Source organism: Mangifera indica, chromosome 3, assembly GCF_011075055.1.
Source record: "Mangifera indica cultivar Alphonso chromosome 3, CATAS_Mindica_2.1, whole genome shotgun sequence".
Lineage (NCBI taxonomy): Eukaryota > Viridiplantae > Streptophyta > Magnoliopsida > Sapindales > Anacardiaceae > Mangifera > Mangifera indica.
The window spans coordinates 11519495-11539675 of NC_058139.1; the positions used below are offsets into that span (position 1 = coordinate 11519495).

Genomic DNA, 20181 nt, shown 5'->3' on the forward strand with positions numbered 1-20181 from the left:
TTTCAATCGGATCACATTGTTTTCAATATAATTCAATGATTCGATAAAAAAAATTGGAAAGATAAATAATATCTTTGTCCTACATTTAACTTTTTTATAACGAAAATGAGTCTTCGATAATATTTTATGGGTTTTAAATTTAGGGATTTCCCAAACCTTAGGTGGGGGAATAATTTAGTATTCTTTTATTTGAGATATACAAATATATTTTCCGGCCACTTACCTCAATCACATGCTTAACTAATATTCATTATCTCATTCTTAAGAGTTCTTTTATTTTTAAAACTTATTTTATTTTTCTACTACATAATTGCATGAAATCATAACTCAACAAAATTGTGTTCGCCCATTATAATTATATCCAATTTGTATCATTTACCTATATAACACTTAGAAAGCAATTTGATTTAAATAATATTTTATTATTAAAATTAAAATATTATTTTAAAGATAAATTAATCTAAATATTATTAGATATAAATAATTATTATATTTGATTAGAGATAATAATATAATATTTAAATATAATTATTTAAAATATATTTTATATTATTTATTATATTAATTAAAAATAAAAATATTTTAATTTTAAAAACTTAATAAATAAAAATAAAATTATAATAAAATTAGTATTATTTTAATAACCACGTGATTTCAGATGGGGATAATCGTCTAAGCCCCCTACATAGAACGTGGATATCAAGCGCTGAACGTGGACTTATTCTACGTGATTCACAAATAAATGCTTTCTGATGAAGCGCAAGCGCTGGCTCCGAGCCAAGAAACCGTGGCCTCTTCTTTCTGTCTTCCACGTTAATCGAAAGACAACTTCTTTTACTTAGTTGAAAAGTGATTTGGCTGCTGGCTTTTGTAGGGAAGCGCTTCTCTCAGCCTCGACGGTTGCCGTTTCAAGAAATCCAGACGGCTTTATTTTTAATTTAATATTTAAATTCCCTGGTTGTCTTCCCTGACGTACAGCTCAGAAACTCGTCAAACTAAATCGGTATTTTTTTAATTAGGAAAATTAAACGTGCGCGTTTCGAAACCGATATATAACTGTAAACAAATCGACAACACTCACTGCATTTTCTACCTATAGCCAATGAAAATATCACACGTGGAAATTTGACCAGCTGACTCCATTTCAACCAGTCGTACATTTACAATAATAGGCAGGTAAACAGAGAATCTTTTCCCTTCTGATAATTTAAACTTTTTGTGAAGAATCAACCGAATCTTGCTGTGCCACCAAAGTGCTAGCTCACAGAGTCACAGTGCAGTCCAGTCCCTAGATTCTACTTTAATGTTTATAGAAAAGGAAAAAAGAGAAATAAATAGAAAGGGTGAAATTATTGAAAGGTCTAAGCGGAGAGAACACGTAGTGGAATTTGGTCCGTTTTTAAGTAACCAAGGATAGAGAAGAACACGATGCCTAGATTATTCTCCTCGAATTATCTTTATTTGGCTACTGAATTTCGCCGATAAATTGATTGTTTTCTTAAGAATCTTTTCAATGTCGGGCGAAACGTCGTCATCTAGCTTTACTCTAGAGGCAATCAGCGATGTCGATGACTACATTTGGGTGAGTTTTCTCTTGATTTTTATTTTCTCGGTTTTGCTAGTATTTGAATGCTCAGAAAGTGCGGGAATGTGACTCGTTAGTTATTTTATGTTGTTGTAGTGAATGATGTAAGTCTTGAGACTTGGATTCTACACTGTGTTGATTTTTTTTTTTTTAGTTTTTTCTTTTGAAATTTATGGCGTGGAGAGGAAGATATTGAGTTCTTTTTTTTCTTTTCTTATGTTTTCTCGGAAGCCAAACAGTCTTTACATGTTTTTTGGCTTCAAATTTGTTGGTTGTGGTTGTTCATTTGATTGGTTTTTTAAGTTTTTTTTTTTTTTAAATGGATCGCGTGGAGAGGAAGATAATTGAGTTCTTAATTTTCTTTTCCTGTGTTTTCTTGGAAGCCAAACAGTCTTTACATATTTTTTGGCTTAAAATTTGTTGATTGTGGTTGTTCGTTTGAAAATTATTTTAGGATAAATTGACCTTAACACAAATTAATTAGCTTTATGTAATATGGGTTTTGATATCCCAACCTAATATATTTCTACATGGGATTGGAGATTAAAACCAAATGAGTAGATCTAACAACTTAAAGTAATCATAGGCTTACCAATCTAAAGTAATCCTGGATACCAAAACCAAAAACCAAATGGGTAATGGGTGGGCCTAACAGCCTACAATGATCTTGGGTTTAACGGTCTAAAGTTACCCTGGATACCAAAACCAAAAACCAAATGGGTAATGGGTCGGCCTAATAGCCTAAAGTCATTTTGGGTCTAACAATCTAAAGTAATCTTGGATACCAAAATCAAATGGGTGGGTCTAACAGCCTAAAGTGATCTAGATACAAGTGGTAACGCATCCAGTCAAATGGTGAATCTAACAGCTTATGGTGGTTACAGTTGAGGGAATGTGTGGGCATATAAGTAAGTGATATATAAGTATGATAGATTGAACCTTAATACAAGCTAATTGATTTTGAATAATATGAGTTTTGATCTCAACATCAAATAAAAAACAATATTTGCAGAATTTTTTTGATTTCTACTTTTTGCCTTTCTGTTACAATGAATTTGAAAATAAGTGGATGGTATAGATGCTTCACTAGGAACTTCTGCAGTAAAGGAAATTAACATCATCTTTCTTTTAAATTGCCATTGTTTAAATAATTGCATTATGGTAGCTCAGTGAACTTGTTTTTGTAACTTCAAGTGAACAATGTGAAACAATGAAAAAGTTTTCTCTCTCTTTTTTCTTTTTTTAATTGTACTTACTGCTTTCTCAAGAGCTGAATGGAGTGATGAGTGCCCATAACTTGTTATAATTGATGGTGCTTAGTATTGTCAATTTATGATTGTTTGGAAATCTGACAGAGTAATGTCAATTGAAATTCAGGCAAATGAAGGAGAGAGATCATTGCCATGGGATACATACAGTCATGTTTTTGATTTGGTGAGAAATGGAAACCATGCATTCCGAGAGAGTCATTTTGAACAGGTAAGGTTTTGACTTCTAGTGCAGTCTATACAATATTTGATTCATGTTCTTGGCCTTCCTCTCAGTATTATATAAATGCTTCTGTTATCATGGTAATTTCGTACAGAAAATTCAAAAAGATGAGGAGCAGGTCAAAAAATATAGTCTTGGAATGCAAGATAAAGATTAGTTCTGTCCTAATATGTCAATAATTTTTTGATCTGGTTGGCCCAAATTAGACCTTAATTTTATGTGGATATGCTTTTTCCCTTTTCAATTTTAGATTGCTTTTATGTGTATAGTATCTTTAAATATGTAAGTTGTAGTCAAATATTTATCTATTATTATTATTTAATTTCATTTTATTTTGAGTTGCAATCCAAAATGGCTTGGATGGAATTGATGGGCTGTACAAAATGAACTAATTAATCTCAGAGTATCTTCATTATTTTTGTTAAAGCTTAAATGTTTTTTATCTTTTACCTAAAAGTATTGACTTTTGCAATTAATGGTTATGATTGATTGAGAGATCTCATGTCATTACATTGATTACAATGCGTAAATAGTGTTTGTGTTTGTTTCATTTGCCATGTATGTGAGAGGATGTGTTAGATATTAATAGAATTATTGGGCCCTCCCTATAAGTTTCAACTTTTGAAATTAGTGTTCAGTGTTCACTTAACAATTTCTGCTGCCCAAGGGGTAATTGTCTGTTTTACATTAAGTGCCTTTCCATAACCATGTGAAAATAGAATCCTCAGCTCCTCTTTGTGACGAATTCTCACATCGATCTAATCTGTGGTTATACCTTCAATTGGCTACAGTTGGACCTGTGTTTCCCTCTCAATCACTATCTCATTTTGTAAACCACGCCTTGAATGTGAATTTGGCTCTAACACTATATTATATGCACTAATTAGTAGGCTAGTTATAAATTATGTCATGTTAAACTCCAAATAATCTTTTAGTTGTGTGGAATGTTTTAATATTACTGAGTAAGGATACTTTTACTAATTATTTAAGTGCATCTATGCTGCTCTAGTCTACATCAAGAGATGAACCACATGAGAGTGCATCTGAGATCCACATTTTCTTCTTTGGTTCATTTCTGAAACTACAGTTTCTGTGGTCTGAGGATTAGTAATGCATCAATCACAGTTCAACTTTTAGAGCTTTTTGTTGGTAACTGTGTCCCTTCAAGGGGGATATCATATCCATATGACGTTTTCTCAGAAATTAACACATCAACATATATGTGGCTTTAGGGTTATAAGTTTCCAGTAAGAGCTTTAGCACATGTTCATGTGTTTGGTCCTATTTAGTTTGGTATTTACAAGATTTTAGAGTTTTGATTGGATTTGTTTTCCCCTTTAACCTTTTCATTTCTTAAATATCTAAGGTTTTAGTAACTTAGTGTATTTTGGGCGGTCAGGGAGATGTTGATAAGAGAATCTAAGAGGGGTAGGAAGGGATGTACACGACAGTTATTGCTATGTTTACTCTTTAAGAGGTAATGCCTCATATCACGTGCTTTGATAATCAATAAAGTTACTGATTGAATTTCCTCATGCTAATTTGTTTGGATACAGTCATCAAGATCTAGACAAGTTTTTTTCTTCTCCCCAGGTGTTTTTCTCTAACTGGTCAGTTTTTAACCTTAGTTAGCATGTTTAGGCTTCGTTCATTTAGCAATAGGGAATAGTCAGTAACAATCAGAATTTAGCAATGGTGACTTTGACATGAATGGCCAGATGAATTAAAGACTAGATCTCTTTTAGTATCACCTGTGAGATATCAAATTAAATATCTCTCTTTTTGAACAATGTCATGGCATCAGATTCACTTTTGCCTTTTTGACACAAGTTACTCATTTTTCATTAAATTAAGCTACAGCTGAATGTTTTCAAATTCTAAGATACTTTTTTCAAAATAAATGCTTTAGCTTGTTCTACCCATTCATTAAAATTCAATGCCAATAGCGTTGGTAGTCCTGTCTTTCTAAAGTAGATTTTCATTGTGCCAACTTGGTGGCATGAATTTAGTGCAGGGCTTGTAGTCTTATAGCCATCATTTTTCTACAATTAACACTTGTTGTACCTGGTTTCCTTATGCTTAGACTTGTGATAGATGCACTCTTGCTTTGTTACTGTAGCGGTTAGATCTGTGATGTAAATGGGGTGCATGATTTATCATATTTTAATCTTTGACAATGCTTAATAAGAAGGATACAGCAGCTTTTCAATTTTGAGTTTTCTGATCAAGTTCTTTCTGGTGATATTGTTTCTTTCAATTTTAACTTGATTTCCTCCTAAAACTGAAAGAATGGTTGCATGCTACCTGGCTTCTTGATCTTTTTAGTTTAGCTTGACTGTAAGACACTTTAAATACACGATCTTGGTAATTGCTAATTTATTGAGTTTCTTGTTCAGGCAATCGATAATTACTCAAGAGCCAATAACATCAAACCCAATGACCCTATTATTCTGGGCAACAGATGTTCTACTTATATGAGGTTTTTTCTTTTCCCATTGGCGATTGTTGTTCTTGCATGATTTCCATGATGCCATTTCCTGTTAAATTTAATTATCACTTATCCTTCTTATAGATTGGCTTGGATCTAATTTTCCATAATTTTGATGAAATCGTATGAATTATGTCATCTTTTATCCAGAATTAGTCAATTCTTGAAGCATAGACCTCCATCAGCTTCTGAGTCTAGACCACTGAATGGGTTGGATCCAACAATACATGCTGAGGTAGGTCTTCTTGCTTCATTCATATTATAAATATAATTTTTCATTTGCTTATTCCTTGCTAAAGGAAAATTTTGTTTTGCAATTATTTCAGCTTGCTTTAAAGGATGCTGAGAAGCTTCTGAACTGCCAGAGTAATTTAGTAAAACCATACATTCTGAAGGCCAATGCACTTATTTTGGTAAGAACAAGTTCTATATGTTTTCTTGTGACTTATGACTGGAGCTCAGCTAAAGATTCTTGGAAACCTCTCTTTCTCTCTGCAGCTTTGTCACTTTTGTACTGTATTTGCATTTGTGACTGTAGCCTGCGTTTCTATGTTCATGTTTGTGTGTAACAATCTAAGCCCAGATTTAGTCAGTTTAGCTAATATACATGCTACTTCCACCAAGTCTGAGTTATGAGTTAGGTTTAGCATTTTGAGGATCATATTGGTAGGGAAAATCTGCTAAAAAGGCTTCAAGGAAAAACTAAAGTTGAAAATAATAAATTTAATGGTGAAATGAGTAAAAAGATTTTAGAAAGAGGTGATGTTGTGCATAATAAGGGAAGAGAGGAAGAAAGGCTATGAGTCATAAAGATGTAAGATCAATGGGATTTAAGATTAGCTATCTCACATTTAGGGCATGATAATCAACGTGGATTGATTAGTAACCTACTTAATAAAGATATCAAACATTTGGTTCATATGCTAGGTTTAGCATAATGCATATAATTAAAGTGTTATAAAACATAGGTTGGATTCAGGTTGCTTCAAACTTGGTGTAGCCAGATATTTGGCCAGGCTAGAACTTCGCTTTCCAAGCAACCCAAGCTTGAATATACCAAACCATAACTTGCTTGATTATAGGGTGTCTATTCCATTTTGTAGCTATGTTTGTATGTATCCTTTGCAGTTGTTCTCTACTTTTTAACCTAAGACAACTTTTTTGAATTTGCAGTTGGAAAGATATGAGATGGCTTGGGATGTAATTCTTTCAGGTCTTCAGGTTGATCCCTTTAGGTAATATAATAGTTAATTCACTCACTTGTTCATTTATTTATTTTATGTTTCCAAAATTCTTTGGAAGTGATGAAAATTCCTTTTATCACCTTTATCTTTTAATAATTATTTTCTCGAGATAGTTACATTGATGAATTTATGTTGCTTTTTTTCTTGCTAATATGTAGCAAGTCTCTCCAGGCTTCTCTACAAAATTTGGAGAGGACAACAACCGGTTTGATAGGAGGAGAAATCATGGGAGACCTGATCGTACAGATGATTTTGATTGCACATTGTGTCTGAAGTTATTGTATGAACCTATCACAACTCCTTGTGGACATTCCTTTTGCCGATCATGTCTATTTCAGTCAATGGATCGCGGTATTATTCTAGATTTGATGATTATGTTTTTATTTATGCATATAAATCACTTATTTCTTTTCTGACCTTGTAATTTAAATTATAGGTAACAAATGTCCGTTGTGCCGAACAGTTCTCTTTATTAGTCCTAGGACATGTGCAATCAGGTGAGTTGCTCACATGATAACATTGTACTAAATTCTTATGTCAAAAGTTTGTGTTATCAGGAGTGTAATTTGGGAATGAGCTCACCTCCCCAATCTGTTTTGTTTATATAAGTAAATGTACTTGGGTCAAAGGATTTGTTGGTGGGTTTTACGTTTTACCTAGAAGATCTAGGTGCATGTAGAATTACTAATGGATAACAGTGGCATCCAGTTTGTTCTGACACTGCTTCTACTATTAATATATGACCATGGGAAGGAGCACAATAATAAAACATTATGTTAGAATCTTATGTACAAGGTATGAGAATTAAATTCTATGTAAAAAATATGGGCTTTTAATGTGGGTTTATATGATTTTGAACTCTTTAATCTTAACAACTACCTTTTGAGGTGTGATTTTCTCAAAGTTCATATCACAAACTAACTGGGACGATTTCTATTACATCGTCCTTTTGGTGAGACCACATAATTTTAGTCATGTTCTCCATTCATGTATTATTTGGCATGTTGTGTAAATGAGTGAGCTCCAAAGCTTTTTTTTTTTTCCAGAGTTTTTCTTGTTCAGTAATTTCTTGCACAAACTATTAAAGGTTCTGTGTGTTACAGTTTGATTTATTTATATTTTCTACCATTATAATACATTTACTTGGTTTGTACCAGTGTGACACTATGCAACATTATAGAAAAGAATTTCCCTGAGGAATTTGCTGAAAGGAAGGCAGAGCATGATAGTTTAAGTAACCTTGGCGTTGATTTGATACCTCTCTTTGTTATGGATGTTGTCATCCCATGTCAGAAATTTCCTCTCCACATTTTTGAACCTCGGTACAGACTTATGGTGAGTTACTCTTTCACTAATTTAACATTTGATTGCCATGCATTATGGTGAGTAACCCTTTCACAAATTTAACATTTGATTGCCATGCATTATTTTGATGAATTCAGAAAACTGGCATTTTCTTTTTTGTTTATGTAATCTGTATTTTTTTTTTTTTTTACTTCATTGTTGCAAGTCTGTTTGTTCAACCTTTTTTACTTGAACAATAGGTGAGGCGAGTAATGGAAGGTAATCATCGAATGGGAATGGTAACTTTTTTCACTAGCCCTTTTGCTTTCCCTTTTTTTATTTTGGGATAAGATGTGTGTAGGCTATACCAAATATCCCCCACTGTTGACATGGTTTATCTATTACTTCTATAGGTCATTATCGATCCCACTACAGGTTCTGTAGCTGAATTTGCTTGTGAAGTGGAGATTACTGAGTATGTGTTGAGTTCCTTTTTCCTTTTCCTCTTCTATAATGCATTTATTTAATCAACAGTATATTTTATTTGATTCTAAATTGTGTGTTGTTTTTGCTAAATTATAATTTTTTTTCCTTCTATGCACTCTCTTTCATCATGATGTAGGTGTGAGCCACTTCCAGATGGAAGGTTTCTTCTTGAGGTGAAATACAATTTCTCAATGCTATTTATACCTTGACTTGAAAAAGCAGTTTTTGTTTTTCTTTCTATATTCTTATGAACATTAGTACAAATGTCATGCAGATTGAAAGTCGCCGAAGGTTTCAAATTCTACGATCTTGGGATCAAGATGGGTGAGTGCTACGGTTAGCGCATTTAGCGTATTTTCCACTCTTGGCATACACATCATTCAAGCTACTTGTTTTGTTGGTTACGTTTTATGCCTTTATTTTATGTGTAGGTATCGGGTAGCAGAGGTTGATTGGGTGCAGGATATAAATGCAGAACCTAGAGCAAATGTAAACTCCTTGTTATTCTGGAAATTTTATTTCATTCTAACATTCCTCTTTTTCCCTTTAATTAAACTGAAAAGAATATAGAAACATTTAGCTATGAGTAGGGCACCAGTAGTGTAATTTTTTCTATTTCATTTCTCACACATTTCTTTACACATATACCTTAAATATGTACTTGCACATCTCAGTTACATATATACCCTTACATAATCTCTAACACTCCATATCAAGTTGGAGTGTGTGTGCGTGTATGCACATGCGCACACAGAGATACATGCCCAACTTGTTACAAATATAAGTTACCTTCATACCAACCAAGGGCTTGGTAAAAATATGGGTTAGTTGCTCCATTATTCTAGCATGATTGGTAGCAATTAGTTTTTGTTTAAGTTTTTCTCACAAAAAATGACAATCTACTTTTATATGTTTTGTTTGCCATGAAATATTGGATTGTCAGCTATATGTATGATTGCTTGGTTGCCACACCTCAATTCCATAGTCATTGGATCTCTAACTCCAATTTCTATAAGAAAAGGTCTTGTCCATGTAAGTTCACAAGTTGCCTGTGCCATAGCTTGGCACTCATATTCTACTCTTAATCTAGTTTACTCTTCCAAGAAATAAGGTATCCTCTAACAAAAACACAAAATCCAGTCATCGAATGTCTATCCACAAATGATCTTGCCTAATCAAAATATGACAATTCGTCTACTTTATTGTGACCATGATTATTGTAAAGTATACCACGTCTTTGGTACTTCAAGACATGGAGAAGTACATCCTAATGAGATGACATAAATTTACTCACCACACTCACCCGAAAAGCAATACTTGGAAGAGTTATTGCAAGGTAATTCAATTTTCCAACCATCCTTATATATTGCTTTGGATTACCAAACGCCTTTCCATCTTTAGCATTTAGTTTCACATTGGGAACCATAGGAGCATCACGCAACTTTGCTCTAACTTAGCATTTAGTTTCACATGCATTGAGATAGGACAATAACTTTCCTACTTTGAGAGACCTTGAATCTTATAAAATACTAAATTGCCTAAATCTTTTGTTAGAATGGTTTTCAAACTTTGAATGTCAACATTATCACTACCAATGATTACAATATCATTAACATAGACAATTAGAAGGATGATGCTAGAATTAGATTGCTTATGAATTTCAAAATGATCATAAGCACTTATATGTAAACTAAACCTAGTCACCATACCACTAAACCTTCCAAACCTATATGAGGAGATTAATTTAAACCAAATAAAGATTTCCTTAACTTGCATACCTTTCTTGGCTCCCCCTAAACAACAAACCTAGGAGATTGCTCAATGTAAACTCCCCCAGGAAGATTGCTATGTAGAAAAACACTTTTGACATCGATTCGTTGAAGAATCTAATCATAGTTGACAATGAGAGAAATAAACAACCAAACAGATGTTGATTTAGGATCTAACATCTAGAGAAGATGTCCCACAATAATCAAAACCATAGGTTTTGGCATAACCCTTAGCAACTAATAGGACTTTCAAACGAGCCATAGACCCATCTGGATACATGTTCACTATGAAAACTCACTTGCAACCAATGGCCTTTTTGCACAAGGTAAGTCAACTAGATCCCATGTATTGTTATGCTTAAAAGCTAACATCTCTTATTTCATAGCCTTGCCACCTATCTAATTTAATGCTTCAAAATAAGAGTTAGGGTTAGATACATAGTCCAAATTGACAATAAGACTTTGAAGATGAAGACGAAATGATAAAAGAGGAATAGAATAAGTACAAGAACACTTACCTTTTGGAAGAACAATTGGACAATCTAGGTTAGAGGCAAGAGATGAGGAAGCAAGAGGACTTGGATCCAAGGATGAGGTAGTTAGGAGAGGCAATGGATCAGAAGCTGATTTGGTTGCCACAGGCTGTTGTTGAACCTGGTGAGACTATACTTGAGTAATAGGGAGTGGAGAAATTTGTTGAGAAATGGTTTGAGTAAGAAAGTCATTAGTAAATGTTTCAAAAGAGGGGTATAGGATGGAAGAATTAACAAATGTAGTGGTTTCAAAAGTGAAAAGTCAGTAGAGACAAGATATTTACCCAAGGTAGGAGAAAAACAATGATAACCTTTCTGATATCATAAATACTAAAAAATATACATTTGAGGGCTCTAGGGTCTAATTTAGAAATATCAGGTTTAAATTATCAATTTATCCTATTAATATCCCCTTTTATCAATAATACCATTTTTATCTTGCTGCGTTTGAGTATGTTTTTGCTTTTTTTGGGGGAGTAATTGGATGGGTTGCCTATCAACATACTAGCCACCTGATAGAAACCTTTACCAATAATCTATTCCATCCCAAGATCCTGAAACACATAATGAGTAGGAAAAAAAATTAAACACCAGACTTAAGGGCATTAGTGATTTGACTAATAGACAACAGGTTTAAGGGAAAGTGAGGAAGACACAAAACAGAGTGGAGAAACTTAGATTTAATGGGGTTAACAATCCCACACCCAATATAGATGCAGTGGACCTATAAGCTAAAGCAGCTGAAGGCAACTTAGAAGCAATATAAAGAAGGAAACCAACGAGAAGCTATGTGTGAGCTATCTCATTTTCAGGTCTCAACCTGGCTAGAAAACACGATACTACCACTTGCTCTTCTTGTTCTTGTATTTTACAACATCAATAGTCACTGGGAACATAGCTTCTTTTCTTCAAAAGCTTTCTTCATTTTTGTATAATACTCAATGTCATCTCCTATATGTTAGCTCGATAAATCTTCAACAACAGATCTTGAACATGAGACAAATCTTGTTTACTGGTGTACATAAACTCTAGATAGTCCCACAATTCTTCTACTGTATCACAGTGGTTAGTGACATGTTCCAGTAAAAGATCTAAAGTGTTTTGAATTTGGTTGAAAACTTTATGGTCTTCCATTAACCATTTCTTTTTAGTTTTCTTGTTAAGCTCCGTTTCTTGTGCTGATTCCTCTATCAAATGATCCCCCATGTCAATCCTAGACACATAATGTCTCATAATCTGTCACCATCATGTATAATTTATTTTTCCTACCAACTTTTTATTCGTAATTTTTGGTAGAGGAGGTGAAAATTTCAGTCACCACCTTCCAACTCCCTTTGTCATAACTTAACCAACTCCACAAATTCAATCACCCAAACCAAACTATTCTCAACAACCAACAAACTCCACACGAAAATTTACTTATAGAGGTGAAGAAAGCCAACCACAAGGAAAGTCTACCTCACAGGCTAGGAACATCGAAGAATGGCGCTGAAAACCAAGAGAACAACATTGAAATTAAGACACTACTGAAAAGCCACCAACATAGTTTTGGAAGTTTGGATCATTGGAAAGTTGTTGGAAAAAGGGAGAATAGTGCCGGAAACAAGAGGATACTGTCAGAAAGCCACTAGGACAATGTCAGTGACACTACCAGAAGAATTAAATTGCGTCAAAAGTTGGGAAGAGATGTCAGAGTTGAGTTAACAACATCAGAAGAATAAGAAACCACCAGGACAGTGTTGGTGAAACTACTAGAAGAAGAAAACTATATTGGAAGCTGGGAAGTGTCATCGGAGTCAAGTCAGCAATCAGAAAATGGAGAAGAACAAACCAGAGGACAAAGCTCTGAAATGGACCAAAACAGAACCTGAAGCTCTGAAACAGTGTATTAGTCGGCTGTGAAGAGTTGCAGGCAACTGGAAAATGGGAACAACCACCAGAAACCTTAAGTTCTAATACCACGCAAACAACTGTGAATTTTTCCTGTTTCATTTGTCACGCAGTTTCTTTACAACACATATACATTAAATGTATACCTACACACCCACAATAACATATATTCCTGCACCCTCATAATCTCTAAGACTGTAAAGTGAAGATTATGCTTTTTGATACATGGTACTGATGCTCAACATTTTCCTGAGGGTTAAATATGCATAGATACATTAAAAGCATGCACAAACACTTGTTTTGACGTTCCAAAATGCTTTGAGGTTGCAGTTTCAGTCCTAATATCTAACTATAGTATGGTCCCAATACCATCTGATGGTAAAAGAGATAAAATGGGATAGATATGTATTAATAAACTAGAATAAATGCAGATAAATCTTTTTATTTTTAATAAATTATTCCAAGGAGCTAGTTGTTATTCAATGAGGCTACTAAGTTCTGATTGCTCTGAGCAATTGATGCATTAGTTTGCATAGATGTAAATATTAATGTAGGCTTTTCACCATATTCTTGCTTCACTGATCCCTTCATGAATCTGGATGCCTTACAGTTACAGGAACTGACCAATAATGCAGCAAGATTTGCACAGTTATATTTAAGGAGGAAAAAAGGAGCAGCACGACAAGGTAAAATTCCAAGGCAAGATACTATTGGGATTTGCTCATTCTATTTGCTGTTGGTTGTCCATCTTACATTGATCTGATAAATTTTAGGGAGGATTCTAACCTCTGGATAGTCTATATGATATGCCTATATGGCTTAAGTTAAAAAAAATTTTGTGTCATATTGGGATGATTAAGAATATTTTAAGTATTATATATTTGACCTTTACTCCAGATTTTTTTGTGAAATTTAATTTTTAGAAAATATTTTGGTACATTTTCCTTCATTATTGCAATTTACAAAAAAAAGAAACAATTATGGAAAAGCAAGTTTAAAAGTCTATAGCTTTAAAATCTTATAATTTTTTTTCTTGAATGAGCTCAGGCCTTCCTGCCACCAGTTATCTGGTTTCACTGACTGCATGAGTTTTGACTCACTTGTCTGATAACTGTTTGAATTTGAGTGTTTGAAATCTCATTGTGCTTATGTATTAGTTTGCCATTGCATGGACATGAGTGGATCTATATGTTCTTTCTCTTCATGTTGATTTTTTGTGATTATTATGTTGAGATATGATGGTTATATGTGTAGATCGAAGAAGGCTCGAGAAACTCCTTAATATAGAAGTGATGATGCCCAGTCCACAAGATCCTGAGCGCTTTAGTTTCTGGGTACCTTAACCTTATAATATGTGCTAGTCTTATAATGGATATCATTAAAGACTTTTTCATGACTGCTATCTCTTTGTTGCAGCTTGCTACCTTAACAGATCGGAGACCTTTAGAAAGACTGGAACTCCTGTGCATTCGAGATACAAACGAGGTAATGAACCAAGCTTAAAATCCATCTAGCAGTTAATGAGTGTGTTTCCCCGTCTTCTGGATGGGTTTTAACATCCTTCAATTGAATTCTGCTTTCTGTGAAATGGATGAAATACTTGTAAGGAAAAGAGGCAAATAGGGCAAAAAATTTCTCTTCACCTGACTGAATTGAAAAAAGTAGTAAAAATTTCCGAGTGGCTTACATTATTGTGAACGTAAGATAAATAACACTTTCTTTACTGAACTCCTCTGAGTAGGAAAAATCTAAACTGCTTTCCCTTATAACCATGTGATTAGTTTTTGCATATTTGAAGTTGATTACTTGAATATACTTATCAGGTGAAATAAATCGTGTATTGCACTTGTTGCTACTGGTCTTACTAGCTGGCTTTAGGAGAGTTTAGCCTGGTGAATGGTGTATAGAGCTGTGACGAAATGTTGAGTTTTGAATAATTTTCGTCATGCACTGTATTTAGTATTTCTAATTTTACTTCGAACGAATTCACAGAGGTTGAGACGCGGACTGATATATCTGAGAGCTGAAGATCAAGGCTGCAGAGTGCAATGAGGAGTAATTCTTTTACAGATTTCATTTTATAAGAAAAAAAGCAAAATGTCTAAATTCAATACAAGTAATTAAATATTCTTTGGATTTGGAAAGAGGCATTTTTCCCAGCATAGAAGAAGTGTACATGCTGACATGATACGTATAGCTATACGAAGAGATGTAAGAAAATGAGTTGTAACATGGTTATAATCAGACCTTGTAATGTGTTGCTGCAAGTTGGATTTTCAAAGTTATGTTAGGTATCATGCAGAGCTTGTTGTAGCCAGTAGTATCATATATTCTTTTGGTCCACCTGGTAAACTTTGTGGATCCCTATTTTTGTTGTAACATAAACAATTTGTACACAAATTCATCAACGGCAACCAACAGCAATTTATTGTTTTGGAGAAAGGTATTTGACAGGATTAAACAGACTATACACAAACTGTTGACTTCAGAAATTCATTCGTTTTCTCATTTCATTTTTGTTCCACTCAACCTAATATATATATATATATGAGTCTTCGTCAAAGATGAATCAACAGTAGAGACGAGCATTGAAAGCAGCAAGAGAGAGAGAGATATCATCGGGAGAGAGAGTGTGTGTTAGAGAAGCTGGCCATTTAACAGGAAATTATTTTTGAAAAATTAAAATTTTAAGGGGCGAAAATATAATTTTTTAAAGTTTAATTTTACAGAAAATTTGTTAGTTTTTTAAACTAATGAGATAAATTTTTTATTATTTTTAATGTATTATTAATTAAATGACGATTTTAATCATAATTAAGTAGCTCAGGGGAATGAATTTTTTTTTAATATATAAAATTTCGCAATTAATGGGATTTAAAAGCAGTTTGTAACTGAACATAGACATACTTAATCATTAGGGTAAATTCAATTTTCATTAAATGTAATTTGAATTTATTATTTAATGATTAGATAAACAAAATTATTTTAAATATTTATTTAAATAATATATTAGTTTGACCATTGATAAATTGATAACGAAGTTAATTTCAGGCTCAAACATGAAAACGTTGCAAAAGCCAACTTATCACAAATAAAAAAAAAAAACCCATGAGAGGTTTGTGTTAGGCATAGGACACTCAAGAAAATTTTTTACTTGATAATTCCACCCTTGTTTAAGTAAAATTCTTTATTGCAATTACAAAAGTTAATTGCATAAGTAAAACACTAAATTTTTTAAAAAAAATTATATTTATAAAACTCTTATTTACCTATAGAATAATTATAGATTCAATCATTATGTCTTAACAAAAAAAAGTTTTTGAATTTTTTATTTTAATTTACAAAAAAAAAAAAAATTTGAATTTGCATATACTCGGTTTGATTTGTGTGTTGGAAGATGTTGATGGATTTTATTTAGGAATTTGTCAAATATTGATTTTTGTACAAAATCCTAAGTAAAATCTATAATCATCTTCTAAATATTATCGTCGAACATACAAATCAAACTCTCAACTCAAGAAAATATAATAAAAACATTCATCTCTGCACGTCCTTTCTTACTTGCCCCCAACTATATTTCTCCATCCGAATCCATTTTAGCACCTCCAAATCCCTCCGAATCCTGCAAACTCCTCCTTTATCTTTCTCCATTATGCCACTTCTCGCTTTTGCCTCTTTCGCATTTCCATTTCTCATAACTACTAACTCACTATCATGAAGGGAGAAGGAGGTAGAGTTGGAGGGACTTTTACTTCCTTGTCTCTTTTCCTTTCCCTCCTTCTCCTGTTCCAATTTCCACCCTTTACTTCATCTGAAAAATTCACTCCTCCAGATAATTATCTCATCGATTGTGGCTCCTCTCAACCGACCAAGCTTGATGATGGCCGCACCTTCAGTTCTGATCGTGACGCTTCTGGGTATCTCTCCACAGATGAAGATATTGAAGTTTCTGTCGATTCTATTCCTGTCCAAAATGCTCTTCCTTTGTATCTCTCCGCTAGAATTTTTCAACAAGAGTCTACTTATACTTTTTTCATTTCTCAGCCAGGAAGACATTGGCTTCGCCTTTACTTTCACCCACTTCCTCACCCTTCTATCAATCTCACGACTGCCGTCTTCACCGTCCAGACTGATAAATTTGTTCTCTTGCATGACTTCTCTATGAGAAGCAGCTCTGAAATTGTTTTCAAGGAATATCTCATCAACACTACTGAGAGATTCTCCATTGTTTTCAAGCCCATGAAGGATTCTCATGCGTTTATCAATGCTATAGAAGTTGTTTCGGCTCCTGATTCTCTTATATCCGATTCAGCGACTGCAGTTTCGCCTCCGGATACTTTCACTGGCTTGTCTAACTTCGCCCTTGAAGTATCCTACAGACTGAATATTGGAGGGTCAACTATAACTCCAAGAAATGATACATTGTCAAGAACATGGCTACCTGATGATCAATACAATATTTTCCCTCAAGGCACTAAAACGGCTTCTGTTGAACCGGGAGTCATAAACTATCCAAAAGGCGGTGCAACTCCATTAATCGCCCCCAATTCGGTTTATGCAACTGCTGAAACGATGAAGTATGCTCAAGTGATGCAACCCAATTTCAATCTCACTTGGAAGATGAGTGTTGATCTAACTTTTTCTTATTTGATTAGAATGCATTTTTGCGACATCATCAGCACCGGCCTTAATGAATTAGTCTTCAATGTTTATATAAACGGGATGATGGGTGTGTCATCTCTTGATCTCTCAACACTGACTAATGAACTCGCAACCGCATACCATAAAGATTTTGTGGTGAATGCATCCACCATTACCAATAATTCGATCATTGTCCAGGTTGGCCCCGCTAGCGATTTTGACTCAGGCGACTCAGGCCAGCCCAATGCAATTCTTAATGGACTAGAGGTCATCAAGATGAGCAATGAAGCCGGCAGCTTGGATGGTTTATTTAATGTCGATGGCGCGTATACTGGTGGTTATTTTTCAAACAAAAGGAAGATTCTTGCCGGATTTATTCTCGCGGCGGGAGTGACAGCAATGCTGTTTATGGGTGTAGTTTTCATCCGGGGGCAGAAGAGGCCTCACGGTTACGAGAAACGACACAGTTTCTCATCATGGTTACTTCCTTTACAAGGTAGCCATAATAGCTTCAAGTCCAGCAAGAGCGGCTCCCGTAAGAGCAAGACAACTGGTTACTCTAGTTTCTTCTCCAGTCAAGGCCTTGGTCGGCTCTTTACTTTCCATGAATTACAGAATGCAACACAAAATTTCGCTGAAAAGGCAGTGATTGGGGTTGGTGGGTTCGGCAAAGTTTATCTTGGAGAATTGGAAGATGGAACCAAGGTTGCTATAAAACGTGGAAATCCCAGCTCTAAGCAGGGCTTGAACGAGTTCCACACAGAGATACAATTGCTTTCCAAGCTCAGGCATCGCCATCTCGTATCGCTTATCGGCTTCTGTGATGAACAATCAGAGATGATTCTCGTTTATGAGTACATGGCTAATGGCCCACTTCGCGACCATCTCTATGGCTAATTTGCATTGGCGCAGCCCGCGGATTGCATTATCTTCATACTGGTGCAACTCATGGAATCATCCACCGCGATGTGAAGACCACCAATATTCTTCTAGATGATAATTGGACTGCAAAAGTCGCAGACTTTGGTCTATCCAAAGCAGCACCAATGGAGCAAGCCCATGTAAGCACCGCTGTGAAGGGTAGCTTCGGCTACCTCGATCCTGAATACTTCAGGAGACAACAACTCACTGATAAATCAGACGTTTACTCTTTTGGTGTAGTGCTATTTGAGGTGTTATGTGCAAGGCCAGTCATCAACCCAAAGCTACCAAGAGAGCAGGTTAGTTTAGCCGAGTGGGCAATGAATTGTTACAGAAAGGGCACCCTGGAAAAAATAATTTATCCTAAAATTGCAGAAAGTATTTCCTCAGAATCTTTGAAAAAATATTTAGAAGCTGCTGAGAAATGTTTAGCTGAATTTGGTGTTGATAGGCCGGGAATGGGAGATGTATTGTGGAACTTAGAGTATGCTTTGCAGCTCCAAGAGGCTGCAGCACAAATTGATTCTCCAGATAAGACCTGTCTCATTGATTTGGAAGAACCAAATGGTGAAAACTTAAGAGAGGACCTTGAAGCTGCTGCCGCGGCTTCAGTTGATGATAATTCTCAGGTAAAAGTTGCTTCTACCATGTTTTCTCCACTTGGCACTGTTCAGAGAAGGTAGAATTAATAATCCATCCATTGAAGTTCAGAGAAGTGAATAATAATCCCATACAGGTTGTAGAGAAAGATTTATGAGATGCATTTGATCTTTAATTTTACTTTGTGCTTGGAAATTTTTAATTTTGAGTCCCAATTTGATTCTCAGAGTCAGCAAGAGTGCCTGCCTGCTGCCTTGTAGTTTGCCGCTCCAGTTTCAATGGTTTATTTGGATGTTTGTAGATTTGGTGATTTTGGTGTTGTTTAGTGACTTTTTCAATTTCCCCATTTAGTTTTGGTTTCTGTCAAGGTTGTTGATTAGTTTGGAGGTATCTTGCAGTTTTTCTAGGATAAGCTTCTTCATAAATTTCCCCATCAAAATTCTTAATTTTTATCCCTAACTAATTTGCATTTACAAAGTTTATCATGGTTACAATTTGAGAAATTTTTAAACAATTTAACTAGTATTCTCGTAGCATCTCAAACAATATAGGAAGTATATAAATACTCTTGAACTTTACTCTCATCAATGGTGACAACAACTACATCGTTAGAAGACATGTTCGGGTTCAAAGCAACAAGTTGCAAAACATTCAGACAACATATAAGATAAACAAAAAGAATTATTTGAAGTGGCTTGAATTAGTTCGCACATTTTTTAAGAAAAGAGAAAAAATTAGTCATATACCAGGAATTGAGCCTAAAAAAGGGAATCCTAAATTTTTTGTTTGAGATGAAAAAACCTCTATAGTAATGTTTTGGCTATGGAATTCAATGATGTTAAAAATAAATAATATTGTTATATTCTTGAATACTACTATAGAGATTTGGAAGATTATCAAGATTAAATATTCTAAAGTTTGTGATGTTATCCAGATTTATAAGATCAAAACTAAAGTGACAACTACCAAACAGAAAACTCGTTTGATCATTAAGTACTTTCAATCTCTAGTAAACATTATGACATAAGATGGATTATTATCAATGTATCTGGATAAAGTGCAATAATGATACAACTCTCTGCAAAAGGTTTGTTAAAAATAAGAGAATCTATGATTTTCTTGTTGGTCTAAATTCCAACTTCAATGCAATTCGAGTACAAATTATAAAGAAAGAGGATTTGCCATCCTTGTATGAAGTCATTGTCATTGTTCATGCTAAAGAATAATGGAGGGGAGTAATGCTCAAGTC

The 20181-nt window shown here is 34.3% G+C and overlaps 2 protein-coding genes across 2 annotated transcripts; both read left to right on the forward strand.

The window, feature by feature from the left end:
- The first annotated feature begins 721 nt into the window (after positions 1–721).
- Positions 722–15212, forward strand: LOC123209947 (LON peptidase N-terminal domain and RING finger protein 3-like). The gene is given in 19 exon segments (XM_044628053.1): positions 722–1582; positions 2963–3064; positions 5473–5555; positions 5715–5799; positions 5891–5977; positions 6738–6799; positions 6967–7015; positions 7018–7159; positions 7245–7305; positions 7966–8143; positions 8353–8391; positions 8506–8567; positions 8715–8751; positions 8853–8902; positions 9010–9067; positions 13381–13456; positions 14025–14104; positions 14187–14255; positions 14763–15212. Coding segments are annotated over 19 exon segments (1449 nt in total). The 5' UTR covers positions 722–1513; the 3' UTR covers positions 14823–15212.
- A 1272-nt stretch (positions 15213–16484) lies between these two features.
- LOC123211131 (probable receptor-like protein kinase At5g61350) lies at positions 16485–19015 on the forward strand. Its single transcript, XM_044629671.1, is given in 2 exon segments — positions 16485–18300; positions 18303–19015. Coding segments are annotated over 2 exon segments (2529 nt in total).
- The last annotated feature ends 1166 nt before the right edge of the window (positions 19016–20181 follow it).